Source organism: Lathamus discolor, chromosome 1, assembly GCF_037157495.1.
Source record: "Lathamus discolor isolate bLatDis1 chromosome 1, bLatDis1.hap1, whole genome shotgun sequence".
Lineage (NCBI taxonomy): Eukaryota > Metazoa > Chordata > Aves > Psittaciformes > Psittacidae > Lathamus > Lathamus discolor.
This window is the reverse complement of record NC_088884.1, coordinates 139,167,626-139,189,402: the sequence shown is the minus strand read 5'-3', so window position 1 is coordinate 139,189,402 and position 21,777 is coordinate 139,167,626. Positions and strand designations below refer to the sequence as shown.

The window sequence follows — 21,777 nt, the reverse complement described above, 5'->3', positions numbered from 1 at the left end:
AAATGCTTCTTTACCATGCATATTATTCAGTGCATTGTAGTATGCTATTCCATTCTGTGCAACTGTCACACAGTTACATAGTTAAGAAGTTGTGCAGATGACTAAGATCACTGACTGTATAAATGCTTACTTTTGCAATTTTGTCAGTTTATGGGAAAACATACAGCTCCTGTTAAAACTCAGGCTATGACACCATGTCAGTTAGGGAACATACTTGCTTGTGTTGAACACACCTTCCAGGAAATAATATATAGCACTGGCTGATTTGCAATTATGACAGAATTTCATTAATTCTTCAGCTGAAATAATTATTGATAGGACATTCGATGCTGCATTCATGACTAGCCATAAATATTTGGGAATCAGACAAGAAATTAATTCGTTTTCATGTTTTCAGTATGAATCTGTGAATATTTGATTTTACCATTTTATGTGGTTGGCTTCAACACTACTCAATATAGCTAACGATAGGTACATTCAATTTAACCTCATTATAACTAATGGCTTTAGAAGTACAGGAAATGTTAACCGTGTACATACATCCATCACATTTGGACACCTAAATGAATCACTTGAAAATTCATGATTATGCTACTGATTTGCTGTCCCATAAATACTTTTATATTCTGTTGATCTGGACATCTTTCCATAATTGTTCTGTGAGTTCTACTGCATACGGAGGTTAAAGCACAGTGATCGAAAATATATTTGCTTCATATATTTATCCAAAGTGAAAAGTGAAGTTAAAGACAGATGGCTTTATCTTTTTTACTGTGCTCTATCCCAATGGACCACCGATCTGAATTTACAGTCAATGTATTGTGTTCACATGACTGGAAGTCGTAATTGAAACACAGTTCCATTCCTGCTTTTCTTCATGTCAGAATTCTAAACCATGTGGACCTGCCAATAGCTTGACATTAAGGACTGGTGTCTCCCCGCATGGACCAGCACCAACTCCATAGGTGTTCACTCCATGCCAACAGGACAAGGACGAATTCCAGCATGAAGACACAGCAGACAGGTTCATTCAGTAACCCTCTTGAATGCTGGCTGTATTCAGCCAGCTTGGTGGGGAGCCAGTGCAAATACAAGTCTGAGTTCTTTAGAGACTAGATATGGAGGGCAAGCGCAACCTTCAGGCCACCTTTATTCGGTTTGTAGTGACTTTTGCTTCCGCAGCTGTTTTTGTGAGGATGCTCTGCGCATGTCGTGACGCCCAACACGCTGCTACCGCAATCGCGCGGCTCAGCTCCCTCTGCAGGTGCTTTCTGGAACCGCCCACAGGTGCTCCCTATAGGCACCGCCAGCGGCGGTTGCACCTGCGCATGCTCTGTGCAGCCTGCCACCTCACCGCCGCTCACACAGCGCCTCCCCGCCTCTGCCACGGCCACCGGGCGGGCACCCACGCCACGCGCTGGAACGGCGCGGGCCTATGGCCGCTTCCGCAGGCCGGGGGAGCACTTCCGGCGCGGGGAGGTGCGTTTAGCGGCGCGACCGCTCGAGTGCGCGTCGTGGCGTAGGACGCTGCCTGTTCCCGCGCTGGGGGCGTGAGGAGGAGAGGGGCGGAGGCGGGCTGCGTCCCCCCAGCGTCCCCCCAGCGTCCCCCCAGCGTCCCCCCAGCGTCCCCCCAGCGTCCCCCCAGCGTCCCCCCAGCGTCCCCCCAGCGTCCCCCCAGCGTCCCCCCAGCGTCCCCCCAGCGTCCCCCCAGCGTCCCCCCAGCGTCCCCCCAGCGTCCCTGCGCACTGTGAGCGGGCCGGGCCGGGCCAGCCCCGAGCGCCATGGCCCTTGCCGGCAGGACGGCCATACGGTGGGCCCGGCTGCGGAGCCCTTGCCCGTGTGCAGCCCCTCTGTGCCTGCCGCCCCGGCTGCCAGCGGGACCGGCGGCGTGCGAGCGTCTGTACAGCTGCCCCGGCAAGGTGAGTCCGCAGGGCTGGGGGGGCTCGTTCCGCCAGCCCGGGCTTGACTGCAGTGAGCTCCCTAAGGCGGGCGGCGGGCCGTCGTGTAGGAGGGACCTTTCCAGACAGGCGGTGTCACCCTGGAGATAGGGGCGTTTGCGGGGGGCAAGACTTGCCGCTCCAACCCGAGGCACTCTGCAAGGGACACTGGAGGGAATGCTGTGTAGTGCCGTGTAGTGATGCTAGCAAAGAACTCCGGGCCTGTTTTCTGTCTTGTCCCGGGGATACATGCATAGCCTGTGTAAGAGAGATGGGCTCTGTGTATCTGAGTTTTTAGGTGAAGTGTAACTGATTGCTTTGGGGGAGGTCTCCTGGCTCCTGAAGCTGAAAACTTTGAAAGGCAAAAAACCCCATTTTTCTTCAGAATGCTTGGAATGAGCAGGTGTAACAAAAAGGGAAGTCTTTTAGCGTTGGATCTTTCTGTGTGTGAACCAAGGAAGTCAGGCTGGTTTTCTGCATTTTGTTTTTTAATTTAGCCAAGATAAGTGTTACCTGTAGTTTCCTTTTCCACAAAGTCTGCTTGCTCCTTATGATGAGGTCATTGATACCTGAGCTGCTAGGCAATGTAACTGTATTCTTATCATGTTTATAAAGAATGATGTCCATAATGGTCCTTTGAATCCGGTTTTCTTAATCCTTAACAGTTTCACAAACTTGAAACTGCTTTAAATTTTCCAACTCCCTATATTCTTAAGAACATAGTACCTTTTACAACGCTTGCTGTTTCACAGCATACTTGCTGATTATTCAGAGCAGCAAATGATATATGTATGTATGAGTAAAGTGAAATCCTAGTATTTTAGACACTGATGACAATTTTTGTATCTCTATTCAATCTATACCTCTTAGGGAGAAAAGAGTTAATTCTTTTCTAAAGGCCAGGTCATATTGTACATAGAGACTGTAACCATGGTTTGTGAAAATAAATTTCTGTTTTTCAGGAAAAATTAGATATGTCGACATACCCTGTTGAAAACATTAGAAACTTCAGTATTATAGCTCACGTAGATCATGGCAAAAGTACACTGGCAGACAGATTGTTGGAAATTACAGGTAAGTGTTCTCACTTATACTAACTTTTCTTGACATGTAAGATGATGGGTAAGATTCTGTAGCTTTAATTATTACTGAAATTTCTAATATCTTTGTTCTTCTAGTGCCAGGTAGCTAGTACTTTTGGGCTGTCAGTCGTGTAGTGCTACAGATATGAATATGAAGGAAGTGTGTAATGCACTCAAGGAAGTATGTATTTTAAAAAGAGACTGAAAAGGAGTGTACTTTCTTGTTGAAGATGCTATTCCAGTTATTCCTGACCAGTGTTCCATTACATCAGTACATGGCAAGATTATGATATTTACTACCAGTGTTTGGAGTGGGCAGAAGGGGTACCCTGGTACTCTGGATAGAGTAGTTTTCAAGTGTTCTTGAAACAGAGAGGAAATTCAGCTGCTTGTACTTAGGTGAAAGTAATCCTATGCCCTCTTGTGAATGAACTGTAAACAGCTGCCTTTCACGGTGGTGCTACTCACTGGTGTACTGAAGCTGATACTTAGAAGATGCAGCATTGTAAGCTTTAGAAATGCACACCCCTATGTTGGTTTAGATTTAGTGAGTAGAATGACTGTCAGTAAGCGTAAATTCCATGGATTCCTAGCAGCCATATATATATTTGCTTTTTCCTTCACTCTTAAGTATTAAGAAAGATGTGTTACTTTCATTTCCAGAGGTATTTATTTTGTTCTCATTGGAATGCTTCTTGGACTTCAGTGTTTTTATTTCTCTGTTGTTGTTGAGGATAAGGAAAACTACCCCTTTTAAAATGAAAGTGAGAAACAGAAGTGCTAAGAGATTTCTGAAACTAAGTGATTCTTAAACTAGGCTTTCCTTGGAAGAGAGAAACAGAGGTTGCCATTGAGGGTTCTCTAAGCTATAAAGCAATTGCTGTATCTCTGAAGAGGAGATTAATTTTGGAGAGTCTTGCTTTTTCTCATTTAAGGGGTGAACAAAACAAAACATGGCAGATGAGCTTTGAATAAAAGTAACTACTTACGATTACCTCCTATGTGTCACTATGGGCAGTTTTACGTGATGCCTGTGATAGAATGGAGTTTTGAATTCAGGTCTGTTGAGCTCTACGATAATGCTCTTACACTTGGCAGTGGTGAGAACTGTGGGCCATGCAGCTGCTCTCCAATGATAGGAAGTGAAATTGCTTTAGCCATCAAAATTATTTAGCACCAGATGGAATTTCTGTTACTTCTTAATCTCTGATGTTTTGTATCCTGCTTATTAAGGAAAGTATTTTATATAAAAACATAGAATCATAGAATCATAGAATAGTTAGGGTTGTAAAGGACCTCAAGATCATCTAGTTCCAACCCCCCTGCCATAGGCAGAGACACCTCACACTAAACCATGCCACCCAAGGCTCTGTTCAACCTGGCCTTGAACACTGCCAGGGATGGAGCATTCACAGCTTCCCTGGGCAACCCATTCCAGTGCCTCACCACCCTAACAGGAAAGAATTTCCTCCTTATATCCAATCTAAACTTCCCCTGTTTTAAGTTTGAACCCGTTACCCCTTGTCCTGTCACTACAGTCCCTGACGAAGAGTCCCTCCCCAGCATCCCTATAGGCCCCCTTCAGGTACTGGAAGGCTGCTATGAGGTCTCCACGCAGCCTTCTCTTCTCCAGGCTGAACACCCCCAACTTCCTCAACCTATCTTCATACGGGAGGTGCTCCAGTCCCCTGATCATCCTCATGGCCCTCCTCGGGGCTTGTTCCAGCAGTTCCATGTCCTTTTTATGTTGAGGACAGCAGAACTGCACACAATACTCCAGGTGAGGTCTCACAAGAGCAGAGTAGAGGGGCAGGATCACCTCTTTCGACCTGCTGGTCACGTTCCTTTTGATGCAGCCCAGGATACAGTTGGCTTTCTGGGCTGTGAGCGCGCACTGCCGGCCCATGTTCATTTTCTCATCAACCAGCACCCCCAAGTCCTTCTCCCCAGGGCCGCTCTGAATCTCTTCTCTGCCCAGCCTGTAGCTGTGCCTGGGATTGCTCTGACCCAGGTGTAGGACCTTGCACTTGTCATGGTTGAACTTCGTAAGGTTGGCATCAGCCCACCTTACAAGCGTGTCAAGGTCCCTCTGGATGGCATCCCTTCCCTCCAGCATATCAACCGGACCACACAGTTGGAAAGCACCTTAAGATTGTCTAGTTCCAGCCCCGCTTCCATGGGCAGGGACACCTCACACTAAACCATGCCACCCAAGGCTCTGTTTAACCTGGCCTTGAACACTGCCAGGGATGGAGCATTCACAGCTTCCCTGGGCAACCCATTCCAGTGCCTCACCACCCTTACTGTAAAGAATTTCTTCCTTATATCCAATCTAAACTTCCTCTGTTTTGACAAGTTTTTAAGTTTTAGCCCCATTACCACTTGTCCTATCATTACAGTCCCTAACGAGGAGTCCCTGTCCAGCATCCTTGTAGGCCCCCTTCAGATATTGAAAGGCTGCTATGAGGTCTCCATGCAGCCTTCTCTTCTCCAGGCTGAACAGCCCCAGCTCTCTCAGCCTGTCTTCATACAGGAGGTGCTCCAGCCCCCTGATCATCCTCGTGGCCCTCCTCTGGACTTGTTCCAACAGTTCCATGTCCTTTTTATGTTGAGGACACCAGAACTGCACACAATACTCCAACTGAGCTCTCATGAGAGCAGAGTAGAGGGGCAAGATCATCTTCGAGCTGCTGGTCACGCTCCTTTTGACGCAGCCCAGGATACAGTTGGCTTTCTGGCTGCGAACGCACACTGAAGACGGCTCGCGTTCATTTTCTCATTGACCAACACCCCGAAGTCCTTCTCTGCAGTGCTGCTCTCAATCTCTTCTCTAATATATAACTTTATATGCAAAAAAAAAAATTCGTAAGTGTTAAAGAGTTGAGGCATAATTTTATTTTTAAATAAAAATCTAAGTTTAGCCTAATCAGATGGACAAAATTCTTCTGCACCTGCAAGTCCCATGTTCTTCTCATTAATAACACTTTCAAGAATTACTTATTTTAAGAGCTTATCTACTGAATGAGGCAAGAAAACTGTTGTGGTGGTGGTGTTTTTTGTTTGTTTTTTTTTTTTTTATTTTAGGAACAATTGCTAAAACTCCCCGTAATAAGCAAGTGCTGGATAAACTGCAAGTTGAACGTGAAAGAGGAATTACAGTTAAAGCACAATCTGCATCTCTCTTTTACAGTCATGAAGGAGTAAACTACCTCTTAAATCTTATTGACACGCCAGTAAGTTAAGTATAAACAGTGTTTAAGTCGCACAAAACTAAATGTCTTTCTATTTAAAAGTAGGAGATAGGTGGCTTCTTGTGTTTGTTCGGTTTGTTTTTTTTTTTTTTTTTTTTTGTAAGACCTGTGAACATATATACAAATGAAAATATCATAATATAGAAATCTTTGCAAAAGACTCTAGAAATACTCGAAATTGTAAGAATTTTTTTTTCTCCACAGGGCCATGTAGATTTCAGCTATGAAGTATCACGGTCACTGTCTGCCTGCCAAGGTGTCATACTTGTAGTGGATGCAAATGAGGTGGAGTTCTTAATTTTTGTTTTCCACTTAGAATTTCAGTAATTTCTTTAAGTAAGCTATAGAGAAAGTCTATCTCCACAGAATTGTTTGTGGCAGGAAAAGTGTTAAGAGTTTTAAAAATCTAGAGACTAATACTTGCGTGTTTATAGACACAGCAGTAAAAGCAGAGGATTAGTGAAGAATCAGATCCTACTTTTTTACGGTGTATGAAATTTGCAAATGTCAGGCTGGAGATAATGATAATGTTATTGTTAAAATGCTATTTTAATAACATGTTATCATTTATTAAAGATAACATCCCTTTGTCTTAGCCCATTTGTGAATAGTTGTGAACAAAGAATCTACTGTTTGAGGTACCTGTTATAATCTTGGCTATTCAGAAATAGCATACACAAAATATGTACGCGGTGCATAATGTATGCATAATACTGTGTTATCTATAAATAATTCCATATAAGTGGTCACACATACAGCATTATTAGTTTGTCTACTTATATGCAGATTATGTGAAATGATAATTAGGAATGTTGTTTTCTTTCTCACCAACGTGTGTAATCAATAACCTTGACTTACTTTGCATCCCCCAAATGGGTAGAAGGAATCTTAAATTGTATAGTATCCCTAAAAGAAACAACAAACCCTACTACCAAAACTCAGGAAGATTCCATTTTAAACTTTTATAATGCTTATTTTCTAGGGTATTCAGGCTCAGACAGTGGCAAACTTCTATCTTGCTTTTGAAGCACAGCTTGCAATAATTCCTGTCATAAATAAGGTAATAAATGTTTTAGTTTCGTATTAATTAGTTGGATTGTTTGTGTAGAGTATTGAAATGTATCTTCAAATAGAACTGCATAATGAAAAATAACTACAGTGTAGTAAGAAATTTGTGTATTTACTCCCTTTAATATTTTATAGTAATTGCTGTGAACTAAAGCTTCCTTGACTTGTATATTTGAAATTTACAGTGCTGGATCATATGGAAGATATGTTTGTTGTTTTTCAGATTGACTTGAAGCATGCAGACCCTGAAAGAGTTGAAAAACAAATTGAGAAGCTGTTTGATATCCCTATAGATGAATGTGTGAGGGTAAGATCTCTTAAAGTTTTAGAACATTTATAACATGGTGTTACATTTTACAACATTGTACAATTACATCTACTTGGTAGCTAATGAAAGACAAGTACATGTAGGAAATCAACAGGATGCCATCTGTCTGCCTGTTTTTTACATACATGGATTTCTTTAAAGTTTGTCTCTTGGAAGAGTGGAGAACATACATCTCTGTTACAAAAACTAGTATGTCTTGATGAATTACATCAGATAGGTTTTACATTATTTTTCATTATGGTCCATAAATTGTTTTAATTTGTAACATGGCAGTAGTTGCTGTTCAGGAGAGAAAAAAATTGTTCCAGAATAATTTATAATCAAAGAATCATTTCAGAGTACTAGCATTCTATAGTGTGCTTCAGTATGGTTTTTATGGATAGAAGTATTATCTGTGGCCACTAAAACTAAGTAAACATAACGCTGATACTGAGTAAGTGTAAGATACATCTTATAAAATTGTTGTTGGATTTGTTTTAGATTTCTGCTAAACAAGGAACAAATGTTGAAAAAGTTCTCCAGAAGATCATTGAGAAGATTCCACCGTAAGTCTTGATTTAATTATGAAACTTTGCAAGGTTAATTAGGAAACCATGAGTTGCATTTAAACAGTATTGGTAGTAGTTCTGCACTTAATCTGATTTAAAGTCAATACTTTTATAAAGAGATGTGGGAGAAATCTAATGTTGGTTTTTGACAAACCTGGTTGTCTCCTATGACAAAGTAACCTGCTCAGTTGATGTGGGACCAAAAGTGGGTGTTGTCTGCCTAGGTTTGTCCAAGGCTCTTCATAGAGTTTCACAGGCTCTCCTAGAGAAAATGATACATAATGGTCTAGACAAGTGGTCTGTGCAGTGGGTGGGGAACTGGTTGCACCCAGGGAGTGGTGTCAAACAGCTCCTTTTCAAATTGGCAACCTGTCCCTAATGAGGACTACCAGGGATTGATATTGCGCCCCAGCGCTGTTTAGTGTCTTCATAAATTATTAGGAAGGTGTGATCAAGTGTACTCTGACCAAGTTTGCTGATGATAACAAACTGAGTGGGGGGAGTGGACGCTTTGGAAGGGAGAGCCACCCTCCAGGAAGATGTGGATAACAAGAACCTCACGAAGCTCAACAAAGACAAGTTGAAGGTCTTCCACCTGATAAAACATAATCCAAGAGTGCAGCACAGGCATACACTGCAGTACAAGTTACTCCCAGGGAGTTTCCAATTGGATATAAGAGGAAGATTTTTCACAATGAGAACAATCAGCCAATGGAATAATCTCAAGAAAGTGGTGGATTCCCCAACACTGGACACTTCTAAGATTCAGCTGGACAGGGGGCTGGGCCATGTTGTATAGACTGTTCTCCCAGAAAGATTGGACCAGATGATCCTTGAGGACCCTTCCAATGGGGTATTCTATGATTTTACGAAATTTTTTTGGGGGTGTGGGAGTGCTTGCTCATTCAATGTTTTAAAAACACGATATGTAATATATGGGTTTATATTTTTTTCTTTTGTGACAGACCCCAGTGTAATACTGCTGATCCTTTGAAAGCCTTAGTATTTGACTCCACTTTTGACCACTACCGAGGTGTCGTAGCTAACATTGCACTCTTTGGTGGGGAGATTCAGAAAGGGCATAAAATTGTGTCTGCACACACAAAGAAGAGATATGAAGTTAATGAAGTTGGAATTCTGACTCCAAATGAACAGCCGACACATAAGCTGTAAGTAAAAATTTTTTAGCGTGGAACAAATCATAAATTCGTCTAAGATATAAAATTCTGCATTTCTGGTTGTGTTTGGTTTTTTGGGTTGTTTTTTTTTTGTTTGTTTTTTGCTTTGAGTGGCTGGGAGATGTCTGGGATTTTAGTTCTTTGGTGGTGGGTTTTGGTTTGTTCTGTTTTTGGTTTTTTTTTTTATGATTACTTGTAATCTAATGCATTCTGAGGCAGAAATTTTAGGGACTGTTTTCTGGATGATTCTAGGGGGAAGAAGCCATTCTGTCATCTATAGTATAAGGAACACCTGGGCAGCTAGGTTTTTTCAAGACTTCGCATTTGATACTGTTATTCAGGTGTCCAATTTATTTCTAGGAACTACCTTGTTTGAGAGTGGAAGGGAATGGGCTCCATCTTAGTTATTGCTTCAGCATATTTTGAGGGTGAAAAACCTTAAAATCCATGAATACAACAGCTTCCAGAAACTGGCTTCTCATGGCAGCAGTGGGAATTAAAACAGGTACTTAGAATTAGTGGAGAAGTTTTATCTGTTTGCATCCAAGTATGTGTTAATTACTTTCTTGGGAGATTCTCAGTGAACCTATGTTACTGTGTCTGGTGGATTGAACCCAGCCAGCAACTAAGCTCCCAGACAGCAACTAAGCTCCCAGCCAGCAACTAAGCTCCCAGCCAGCCGTTTGCTTACTCCCCCAACCCAAGTGGGATGGGGAAGAGAGTTGAAGAAGGAGCAAAAGTGAGGAGAAACTCGTAGGTTGAGATAAAGACAGTTTAATAAGTGAATGAAAAAGAAAAAAAAGAAGATAAAAACAAGTGATGCAAAGGCAGTCAGTAACTTACCACCTCCCACAAGCAGGCTGATGCCCTTCTATTCTGCAAGTAACGGCTACTTTGGAAAAACTACACTGATGTTACATGGCCTGGAATATCTCTTTGGTCAGTTTGAGTCTGCTGTCCTGGCTGTGTCACATCCCAGTCTCTTGCCCACCCCTACCCTATTTGCTGTGAGGGGTGGAGTGAGAAACAGAGAACACCTTCATGCTGTGCAAACAGTACTCAGCAGTAGGTAAAACATTGGTATATTATCAACACCATTTTAGTCCCAAATCAAAAACACGGTGCTGCTCTGAAGTTAACTCCATCCCATCAAAAACCAGTATTCTCTGTTTTTTTTATCTACCATGGATTCCTTTCCTAATAGCATTACGTGCTGATGGAAGGCATTGTGTATTGTTTCTCCCTCTTAGTATCTGAAACTTGCTGTGGTGACACCAGAGAACTGTTCTGGTTTCTGTGTCTTAGATCTGTGAGAAACTCCTTCTAGCTCCAGCTTTTAAACTGGGAGTAACACAAAATTAAAAATCTAGAACTACAGATATGCTGTTTAACTGAAACAGAAATAGAGCTACATGAGAAAGTTCACAACTCAGAGGAGAAATAGCTTAACTCTGGCTTCTGGACTGTGTATGGGCTTTTATGGGGGTAATTTATTAAAATTTCTGGCTGGGCTAAGTCAAGTAGGAAAAATAGTGGAAATACTAATAATGGCAAGAACCATGTCCATATAACACCAATTCTATTTAGATATGCTGGACAGGTGGGCTATGTGATTGCTGGAATGAAAGAAGTAACAGAAGCCCAAATAGGAGATACGCTGTTTTTGTATAAACAACCAGTGGAGCCTTTGCCTGGCTTTAAGTCAGCGAAACCAATGGTTTTTGCAGGTAAGAAGTAAACTGATAGGAAGTGGAATTACTTTTTTTCCAGTAACAAAAGTAAGAGAGCCATTAGAGCTTTTAAAATAATATATGTGAATATTTAGAGCTGTGAGGAATAAAATAGAAATAAAATTAAATAGAAATTTAGCTTAAGTTAAGCTACAGAGGCACGTCATAGCTTTGTGTAATTTTCCCTGTGATTTAACAGTATCGATAATAGTTGTAGACTGGGTTTATACGAATACAAGTCTAACATATATTTTTAGTAGTGATTATTGGTTTTAATGACAGGAAACTCTTGGTAAGCTGGAAAAGAAACTTTGCAGCTTAGAAAATAGTAAATTTTGGGGAATTCTTTATCGTGATAATCAGGTTTCCATAATAATTGGGATTTTAGTCTTTTAAAACTTAGCAGCTGTTTTATTTTTGTTAAACATAATAAACTGCCAAAGGTAATACTGAGAATGATTCTGTAAAATATTTGACTTTTTAAGCTTGAATAGTTCTGAAGAGCTGTTGCCACCAGCTTCAGTAACCACTACAAATGCTATGGAGGATGGCTTTAGAAAGAAACAAATTCTATAGAACGCTTTCTGGGCTTGTGAAGGAATGTGCAAAACTCACTTGAACTGTCTCACGGAGATTAGGTCACCTGTCAGTGAATGTAGAAAGGGGTAATCCTATAAATAATATTTTGGTGTACGTATGTGTTGCTGCTTGGTGTAGAGTAATCTACACTTTCTGAACACATGGTGATGTGAAGTGATACAGTAGAACCTATTCCAGGCAGTAATTGCACAAACAGCTGGCTTCATTAATTAAAAAAAAAAAAACCCACAACATTTGCAACTTTGAAATGGCACTTTTTTTTTATTTTTACCTTTGAAGGAATGTCGGTCTGCTTATTGAGTTATGCTTAAACTGTATGTTTACACTGCATCCCTGCAAAACAATGTTATACTCAGTTGTGCATTTTACACAACTGTGAAGGATTAGATGAGTAGAGTGGCTGTACCATTACGGTTTGAATGTTAATTGTGAGGTAATCTAAAACTTTATTGAATTTTAACTAATTAAAAAAAACCCTTATGTTGTTTTTCACATTTAATAACAGAACAGACAGTGAGCTATTTCTGATTTTATTACTGTGTTCACTGTAAGATGCATATTTGAAAGGTAAGTACACACAAAAATAAAGCTATCACATCACTTCTACCTGATATGTTTTGACAGGAATGTATCCTGTAGATCAAACAGAATATAATAATCTCAAAAGTGCTTTGGAAAAGCTGACATTGAATGACTCCAGTGTAACTATTCATCGTGACAGTAGCCTTGCCTTAGGAGCTGGATGGAGGTTAGGCTTTTATACTGCTTTCATGCTTGGAACTGTTTTTAATTGAGAATGGCGGTTTAAATCAACTGAAGGTAGAACTAAAATGAATTAAAGAATAGGAGCTTTAATTCAAATTCATTATAGGTAAATATCAAAAGCATTTGATTTTCTTGCATTATTTGTGCAGAGTGTGAAATTTGTTGTGTTTGATAGTTTTTGTTTTCCAAGACTCATACAATTGAATGGTAGGATCATTTGGAAGTTGTTTGCTGTGCCTGATACTGCCAGGCTAGCAATGTAAACAAGCTTAGAGGTTAAAAAAAACCTGCAGACAAAACAAACCACCGTAACATTCCAGAGGATATACAAATACTTTTACCAACAGGATATTTTTTTCCAGGTTGGGTTTCCTTGGTCTTTTACATATGGAAGTCTTTAATCAGCGTTTGGAGCAAGAGTATAACATGTCTGTTATTTTGACTGCACCTACAGTTCCATATAAAGCTATTCTTTCCTCAGCAAAGTTGATAAAGGTATGCTAAATTTATTATAGCTTTGTGTAAAGAGCAGCTTAAAAGCCTCCTGTAATAAACATTTACACGTTTTGGTTTTGTTTTTTTTTTTTCCCTAAATGTAGTCTAGTACTTTATTTTAGGGTAAACATTAGAAACACCAGTATTTAACTTTAAAAGGGCTTTTTTTAGTGGAAATTGATGTTTGGTTTTTTTTTTCTTAAGAATGCTAACTTTCCTTCCTCCTTCTACTTCAAGCATTCTCTTTTTATGTCTTACATCTGCCCTTGAAAATGGGAATATAGGACACATTTCTTGCTTGTTCTTTTAAGTGCATACTGACTGGGCTGAGTTTAAAGCAGGTGAAATAATCTTTTAAGTCTTTACCCATCAGAAAACAGTATTTTTAGGAACAGCTTATAATTCTACTGTAGACTGGCAGGGGCTGGTGAAAACAAGTCAGTCTCTGATTACAGTGAACAGGCATCTGCGTACTTCACTGAACTGGGTACAAATAAAACCCCTGTGTTTTAAGAGAGACAAAGAGATAAGGGCTTATGAGCACCGGCTGACAGAGGAGGCTGCAAATAGGACTGGCTCATTATCCAACATGTACTTTTAAACACTGCATAAAATCTGTAAATTAGTAACAGGTCATATGTGAAAGGTTGCTGTACTTGGAAGCTGTAATGCGTAGACCCTTTTTCTCTCAGGTTATTTTGGTTTCTTGCTCAGGCAGTGTAGCAGCTATGAATGAAGCAGTTGACACTTTCGGTGCACAGATGATTCTGGATTGCTGATGTGGGATTATTTTCAGATGGTACTGGAAGTGTAGGTGCTTGTCTGTGGAAGCAGTATAATCACTTGCTTTGGTGGGGAAATTGTATGTACACACTAAGAAAGATGACCTTCCTTTTATTCTTACTTTGGAAGGATAACTCCAGCCCATATCAGGATGATGAACTGGAAAGAACAGGTCACGAAAGCATTCAGACAGGAATAAAAAACTTAAGTGCACTTAAGCCTGTAAGGGAGCCTGAACCCAAAGTTCTACTTGGAGAAGAATGTTCTCTTCACCAAACTCCAGAATACTTAGAGCAGGTCTTTTGTTGAACCTGTGCTTTACACCTTACAGAACCAGGATGGAGTAAGAAGGAAGATCCTTGCTTTACAGGCAAGAGAAAGCTGGAAAAGATGGTCAGAAAGGCCTTTTTTTTTTTTAATTTCTATGGATAATCCTAGGTTGTAGTCCCAGTGCTAAGCACTTCTATTTGAAATTCATTGAATAAAATGCCTAAAACACCCCACCATTTCCCAAAAGTCATTCCTATAATCTTCCTGTATAATATTTAATGATATGTTGATCAAGGACTTCTGTATGTGGTACAGAAATCTCTTCTAAAATTGTGCTTGGTATAAGTTTGGGTTACATAATCCACAAGTGTTTCCAAACTAGTGAAACATTTTTTAGCATTTTTTCTTAGTCTCCTTTGCTATTCAGTTAATTTATTTGTAAAATCACAGTATGTTTGTTTGTTTCCAGGAGCACGGTAAAGCAGAGATTACTATTATCAACCCTGCTCAGTTTCCTGATAAAATTTCAGTATCAGAATATTTGGAGCCAACTGTTCTTGGTACTATTGTAACACCTCAGGAATATATTGGGAAAATAATTGTTTTGTGTCAGGTTGGTATATAGTTTTAGTTTTGTCATTTGCATTTTATGTTTTTCGTGTTACACTTAAAGTGAAGACACTAGATGCTGGATAATAGTACAGTAATTACTAAATGCTTTTGAAAGATGTATTAAAAAGAATTCCTGGCAGGAAAGATGAGCCTGCAAGTCCTATTTTGTAATACTCCAGTATGTGTGAAATCTAATTTCAGTGAGATTTTGTGGACAAATAATTATACATTTAAAAGGCAGCAATAAACAGAAGCTGTTAATATTTTCAGAAATTCAGCTTTTGGAGAGGATAGACTTGTGTCATATGTGCAGTTAAGCTACAACCACTTAATTTATTATGGTGCTGCAATCTCTTTTAGGACTTTAGCGAACTACCATTAAGAAAGTTACTTTCGGGCTTGAAGTACTGGAGTTCTCTTGTGTAACTGAATAGTTGTTTATTTTAATTTACTTTGTATTTATTTGTGCAAATTTTGGTCAAGGGGAACTGAAATGATTTTTATTTATCTAGGATCGTAGGGCAGTCCAGAAGGATATGTTGTACATTGATGAACACAGGGTTATGCTAAAATACCTCTTTCCACTGAATGAAATTGTGTTGGATTTTTATGATGCTCTTAAGTCTCTGTCTTCTGGTTATGCAAGGTAACTACCTCCCTCTGTTCCCCCCTCTTCTTCACCCCCCACCCTGGATCCTGAGGGAGGGAATGAGAAAAGATTTGAGAAGAATATATGGAAAGGCACAAGTGAAGAATATTGTGGTGCTGCACATCTAGTCTTGCTTCACCTTTAATGGATTAGATTCACTGTGAAAATGGATGGAAGTAAGTCTGAGAAACATTGAAAGTGCATCACTACCCAATAATAATTTTCTTCAGTGATGCATGTATTTTTCAAGCATGCCCTCTACAGCGGCACTCACTTATCTACATGAATAAGGTCTGGATAGTTCTTACTTGTCTTGAAGTGACAATGAGCATTTTCTATCGCAGGAATCACTGAAACTGTACTTCTGACTGTATTCATTGTCTCTTGGAAAAGAATGCTGATTCTTTAAAGCCAGTAAAACCAACATACTGTATTTAAAACAAACAACATTTACTTTACTTACATGCTTTTGTTATGGGAATAAAGTAAATCATTTGTATTTTGAGACAGAATGTTCTGTGGTGGGTGGATTCTCGGAATTCAAAGGCTAGAACAATGTTCAGCTGTCTGTGAAGGGCCTTGTGAGTTTAATGGAAGGGAAGCATTGCATGGCATTATGCCTCCATGGCTTCATGCCAGAGGAGGCTCTTACAAACGTGGTGTGTAGAGATGTGGTTAGTAAGATACATTTTGACAGGAACTGGTATACCTAATTACATGATTCATTTTATAAGAATAAAACGTATTTTATCAAGACTGAATTTAGTTTGTGTAAAAATGAGAGGGAAGATGTGTTTTGCCCAAGTTTAGATACCTGTTTGCAGTAGAAGCATAAGCAAAAATGGAGTCAAGGACAGGTAGAAGAAACGAGGGAATGAAGATCTTGAATTTTCTCTCAGGATCTAACTGTCCAACAAAGTGAAAACCAACCTGTTTATCAGGAAGCTATCTCATGGGTAGAATTATGCTGTGTTTCCTTTGATTTGGGTGTGACAGTGTTGTATTGTGTTACTTTTTGATTTTTATTTCCTAATTGACTCCCTAATTTTGTTACTGTATTTAATGCTTTCAGTAATCATACCTGTTATTTACACAACTATGGTTTATTAAACCTATTAAGATAGAAGTACTTTCAAATACTCTCAAAGGATTTTCTTTTTCCCCTCTGTTCTGGTATTTCAGATCTGACTAAATTAGTGGTACTGGCATTCTGCGCATTTGTACTTCCATACAAGACGCAGATATATAAGATACACATCTCCTTCATTTTAAGAATTTTTGCAAACTGATACACAGACAGCAAGGCCCATACCCGCCAAAAGATAAATATGGTTTGGAAAGGAAGAAAAAACCTTAGTTGTCAGAATGATAATTGGGGTCGTATAAATAGTCTCTGAAATGAGAGAATGAAAACAGTCCAGGGTGTTAGTGTTTGATTTCTGTGACATGAAAGATATATACTGTTCAAAAGCTGTGTTGAAGAGTTTCCAGCTGATAGAAAATAAGTATTTGAAGACACTCTTTAAGTGATTGCATTAAGCATGTTGAATTTTAAATTCATTTACCTTGCTCAGTAGGCTGGAAGAGTGGATGTCTTCTGTTGCATTGGAGATGAGATCTATCTGCAGTAAATTTCTAGTCCAGTCTTGCATAATGAAGACATACTAAGGGACTGTTAAAAACTGTGCTTCTATTTTATTAAAAAGTTCAAGTGTTTTATTAAGTAATGTGTCTTTAACTTAAAATTCATGGAAAAAAAGAGTGCGGAATATATTTTTTACAAAATCTTCAGTAACTTTTAAACTGTTTTCATTTAGTTTTGATTATGAAGATGCAGGATACCAGGCAGCAGACCTCATCAAAATGGATATTCTTCTAAATGGAAATCCAGTTGAAGAACTGGCAACTATCATACACAGGTAGGTTCACTGGATTCTCCATTCCAAATAAATAAAGACTTCCAATTAATACACAGTGTTTTCATTGTATGTTAATAGGACACAATGATCTTAAGGGTATTTTCCAACCTAAATGATTCTAAATGACTGACATATATGTATTACTATTAGATGACAAATACAAATGAAAACAGAGGATTTTGACACATTGCCACTTTTGGAAATGATCTGAAAAAGAGGGGCATTTTGTAATAGAAAAATAGAATCACAGAAAGTGAGAAACAGAAGTGCTAAGGGATCTTCATAACTATAAATGATTCTGAAACTAGGCTTTCCTTGGAAGAGAGAAACAGAGGTTGCCACTGAGGATTCTCTAAGGTAAGCTATAAAGCAATTGCTGTATTTCTGAAGAGGAGATTAATTTTTGAGAGTCTTGCTTTTTCTCATTTAAGGGGTGAACAAAACAAAAAATGTCAGACAAGCTTTTGATAAAAGTAACTATTTATGATTACCTCCTATGTGTCACTATGGGCAGTTTTACGTGATGCCTGTGATAGAATGGAGTTTTGAATTCAGGTCTGTTGAGCTCTATGATAATGCTCTTACACTTGGCAGTGGTGAGAACTGTGGGCCATGCAGCTGCTCTCCAATGATAGGAAGTGAAATTGCTTTAACCATCAAAATTATTTAGCACCAGATGGAATTTCTGTTACTTCTTAATCTCTGATGTTTTATATCCTGCTTATTAAGGAAAGTATTCTATATAAAATCATAGAATCATAGAATAGTTAGGGTAGGAAAGGACCTTAAGATTATCTAGTTCCAGCCCCCCTTCCATAGGCAGGGACACCTCACACTAAACCATGCCACCCAAGGCTCTGTTCAACCTGGCCTTGAACACTGCCAGGGATGGAGCATTCACAGCTTCCCTGGGCAACCCATTCCAGTGCCTCACCACCTTTACTGTAAAGAATTTCTTCCTTATATCCAATCTAAACTTCCCCTGTTTAAGTTTGAACCTGGTTACCCCTTGTCCTGTCACTGCAGTCCCTGACAAAGAGTCCCTCCCCAGCATCCCTATAGGACCCTATGAGGTCTCCACGCAGCCTTCTCTTCTCCAGGCTGAACAGCCCCAACTTTCCCAGCCTGTCTTCATACAGGAGGTGCTCCAGCCCCCTGATCATCCTCGTGGCCCTCCTCTGGACTTGTTCCAACAGTTCCATGTCCTTTTTATGTTGAGGACACCAGAACTGCACACAATACGCCAGGTGAGGTCTCATGAGAGCAGAGTAGAGGGGCAGGATCACCTCTTTCGACCTGCTGGTCACGTTCCTTTTGATGCAGCCCAGGATACAGTTGGCTTTCTGGGCTGCGAGCGTAAAAAATAAGGGAATACATACCATAATTAAAAAATTCTACTTCCCTTTGTCAATTTCAGTGCTAAATACTATATTTTTGTGGTAATGCAGGTGTTAATGGTTTGTGTAATTTAGGTGTAATCAGGGTGTTTATTGTAAATATTATAAATTTATTTGAAGAATTTCTATTAATCCAGTCCTATCACCTGTTTGTATGAAGCAGATGATACATAGTGACCACTCACTAAATGTAAAATTTTGATCTGATCAGTTTTATCTTTTGAGTTACAAAGAGGAAAACCTCTACTCAAATCCTTTTATCAGTTTGGTCTGTGGGTATATTTTGAGGGGTGTATGACTTTCTGAAAACACCGGTGACTTTCTTTTTCAGTGATAAGGCATATGCTACTGGTAAGCTCTTGTGTGAACGTTTAAAAGATGCTATACCTAGACAGTTGTTTGAAATAGCCATTCAGGCTGCTATTGGCAAGAGGATCATTGCAAGAGAAACGTAAGTGACGCCCATCTGTTTCCCTCCTTCCCCCCCCTTTTTTTTTATCTTATTTTAATATAACCTAAAATACGGACTTTTAAGTGTCTCACCTAAATATCTTTGTACATTACAGTACTTTACTGTAAACTCCTGTTTTTCTTGTATATGCTGCTGGCACCTCTTGGGGGCAGGGGAAAGAAAGGCAGTTGAGCTGTGACTATGCCTAAGGACTTTGTATAAATTTAATTGGGGAGGAAAAAAATAAAAGTATTTTAAATTGCCTATGGTCTGCATTGCAGTTAGTGGGTAGAGTACAACTGGCACCACCCATGTGCCCACTTCCTCTTTGGCAATGGAAAAAGTTTCTTTCTACTGAAAAAAACCCCAGCTAGTTCTGGAATAATTTCATCCCTGGGAGAGTTAGCAATAAAAAAAAAAAGAAGAACTGAACTGTACTGTTCCAAAGGAAGTATTGCAAGCTGAACATAATGGCACATTTTTGCTGTTGCTGTTTAAACAGGATTTAAATTGGGGCAAAGACCCAAGCAGGGGTGCTGTAAGAATTTGTGTGTATGTATCTCTAAATATGTAACACTAACTGTGAATCATAGCAGAAATCCTGTATGAAAAGGCAAGACTAATTTTTATGAACATACTACACACACTAAGGAATATTTTCTAGAATTGAGAAATGTGAAGTCAGTCTTCTGCTTAGAACTTCATCTTCTGTACACAAAATACCATAATTTCAGTGCATCTTACAAAACTTGCAGAAAAGCAACAGAATTTTGATGACTCAGTGTTTAGCTCCACGTACAGATGTCCTAATGTGTTAATGTATTTATGTTGTTTAACAGGCTGAAAGCTTACAGAAAAAATGTTGTGGCAAAATGTGTAAGTATTTTTTCATTTTTTTTTTTATGTTTCTAATCTTTATAAACCTAAGAGTCCTGCTAATGTGATAGGCCTTTCTTGTAGAATCCCACCAAAGACACATTCTGCTTGTGCTCTTAAGTGTCAGCGGTGTATTAAGGGATATAGGAGTAATGGCTTTTTCAAGATTACACAAAGCTGTAGTAAAACTGTGATGCTTCTTACTTGCTTGTGTTTAGCTTTCTAACATGTTAGAAAAAAATAAAGTGTGCCTTTCTCACAATTGTTACAGAATTCTTCTGATAGGCATGTACGTGGGATGGTGTTTGTTCAACACTGAATTAATTTCAGTTAATTTATCTAGTACCTAAGCACCTAGGCTAGTCAAGATGCCCCAGTGTATCTGAGCCTGGCAAGCTGCTGCTCTTTGGAGGGAATCTGGATATCCAGAGGTTTTGTCTAATGTCAGCCAGGGTTATGTGAATGCACGTGTTTAGGTAACCGAATTCAACCCTCAGCTGTCCAAATAAATATGCTCACTTGCTCATTTGTTCTTTTTAACGAGTGGCCTGTCGGAACTACTTGGGAGCATAAAGTAACCTTTTGTCATAATATAACTAGATTTTCTGGCCCTCTTTAAGCCCTTGAGTTTAGCATTTCTGAAGTAGACTGTACTTGCATTCTGCTTAATCTCACTACAATATTTTTCCTTTTCATAGTATGGTGGAGACATTACAAGAAGAATGAAGCTTTTAAAGAGGCAGGCAGAAGGGAAGAAGCTGATGAGAAAAATTGGGAATGTAGAAGTACCGCGAGATGCCTTTATACGTGTTTTAAAGAGAGAACCTGACAAGTAGAGATCAGTGACATGCAGCTGATTCTTCTCTCAACATTTTGTAGACAGTAGCATAATAAGCTAATGTATCACTGTGAGAGGGAACATACTTGACTTTAAATGGTGTAAATTAAGTATATGGGGGAACATAAATTGAGAGGACTTAAAATGTACAGGTATTTGTAGATTATTATGAAAGTTATTTAATTTGACTTGACTGAATCAAAGTTTGCGTTGTATTGTTTTCATATTTTTTAACATGCAATTTTAATAGTTTTGGTTTTCTGCATTGCAAGTCTGAGAAAACAGGAACAATGTGGCAAAAAGTTTATAAAAATAATTAAAAGGTACATATAGACAACCACTGCCTCTTTTTCATTATTATCAAAAAAAAGTCTGAACTGTTGCCACAAAAATATCAAGCTACTTCCTATTTTACTTTCTAAAGTTGCTATTGTCAGGAAATCATGATGATGCTGGGAAATAACATCAGGAAAAATTAATGGTAACTTTTTTTAATGTACCACACTATTTATTTTAAACTTGTTGTGTCAGTTTACCATTAATACAGCTTTGCTGCACTAGTCTCTGAAGAAGTGTCAAGTTTTAATATATTAAAGCACATGATTTGTAACTGCTCCACCAGTACAATCACCAGGAAAGGCTGTTCTTAAATTTAGACTTGTAACTACAATTTGATACTGACTAATCATAAGCCAGTTCTTTTATTTCGGCCTGAATACAAGGATGAATTGTGAAAATCCTTGGAGGGATGGAATTAGAATAGGACAATTCAGAAGTTTCCTTTCAACTTAAGTTATTTGCAAGTCTGCAGAAAGGAGGAAAGGAATCCTAATAATGTAGTGGTTTGTTGTTTGCCTGGTGTGTTGAGGTCATGATTTTTCATTTTTATTTGAAGCTGTTTCAGCTGTGCTAAAAAAAAAAATCAAAAATCCAATGATCTGGATGTGAACAAGGTATCCTGATCTCTAATAAGGGTATATAAGCTACTGCTGCTACTACT

The 21,777-nt window shown here is 39.2% G+C and overlaps 1 protein-coding gene across 9 annotated transcripts; it reads left to right on the top strand.

The window, feature by feature from the left end:
• The first annotated feature begins 1,354 nt into the window (after positions 1–1,354).
• Positions 1,355–21,114, top strand: GUF1 (GTP binding elongation factor GUF1). 9 transcript variants are annotated; one of them, XM_065697981.1, is made up of 18 exons: positions 1,365–1,595; positions 1,735–1,919; positions 2,900–3,011; positions 6,104–6,252; positions 6,475–6,555; positions 7,253–7,330; positions 7,562–7,645; positions 8,147–8,211; positions 9,180–9,383; positions 10,980–11,119; positions 12,347–12,470; positions 12,850–12,982; positions 14,505–14,648; positions 15,160–15,293; positions 17,114–17,215; positions 18,944–19,063; positions 19,903–19,939; positions 20,638–21,114. In XM_065697981.1, the coding sequence occupies exons 2-18, from the start codon at positions 1,782–1,784 to the stop codon at positions 20,773–20,775; spliced, it is 1,983 nt and encodes a 660-aa protein (XP_065554053.1). In that variant the 5' UTR covers positions 1,365–1,595; positions 1,735–1,781; the 3' UTR covers positions 20,776–21,114. The 9 variants fall into 9 exon arrangements, 7 of the variants coding, with proteins under 7 accessions (XP_065554060.1, XP_065554053.1, XP_065554043.1 ...); XM_065697971.1 differs by having other exon boundaries at positions 1,365–1,606; XR_010616612.1 differs by lacking the exons at positions 19,903–19,939; positions 20,638–21,114 and adding an exon at positions 17,524–18,462 and having other exon boundaries at positions 1,355–1,606; positions 18,944–19,029.
• The last annotated feature ends 663 nt before the right edge of the window (positions 21,115–21,777 follow it).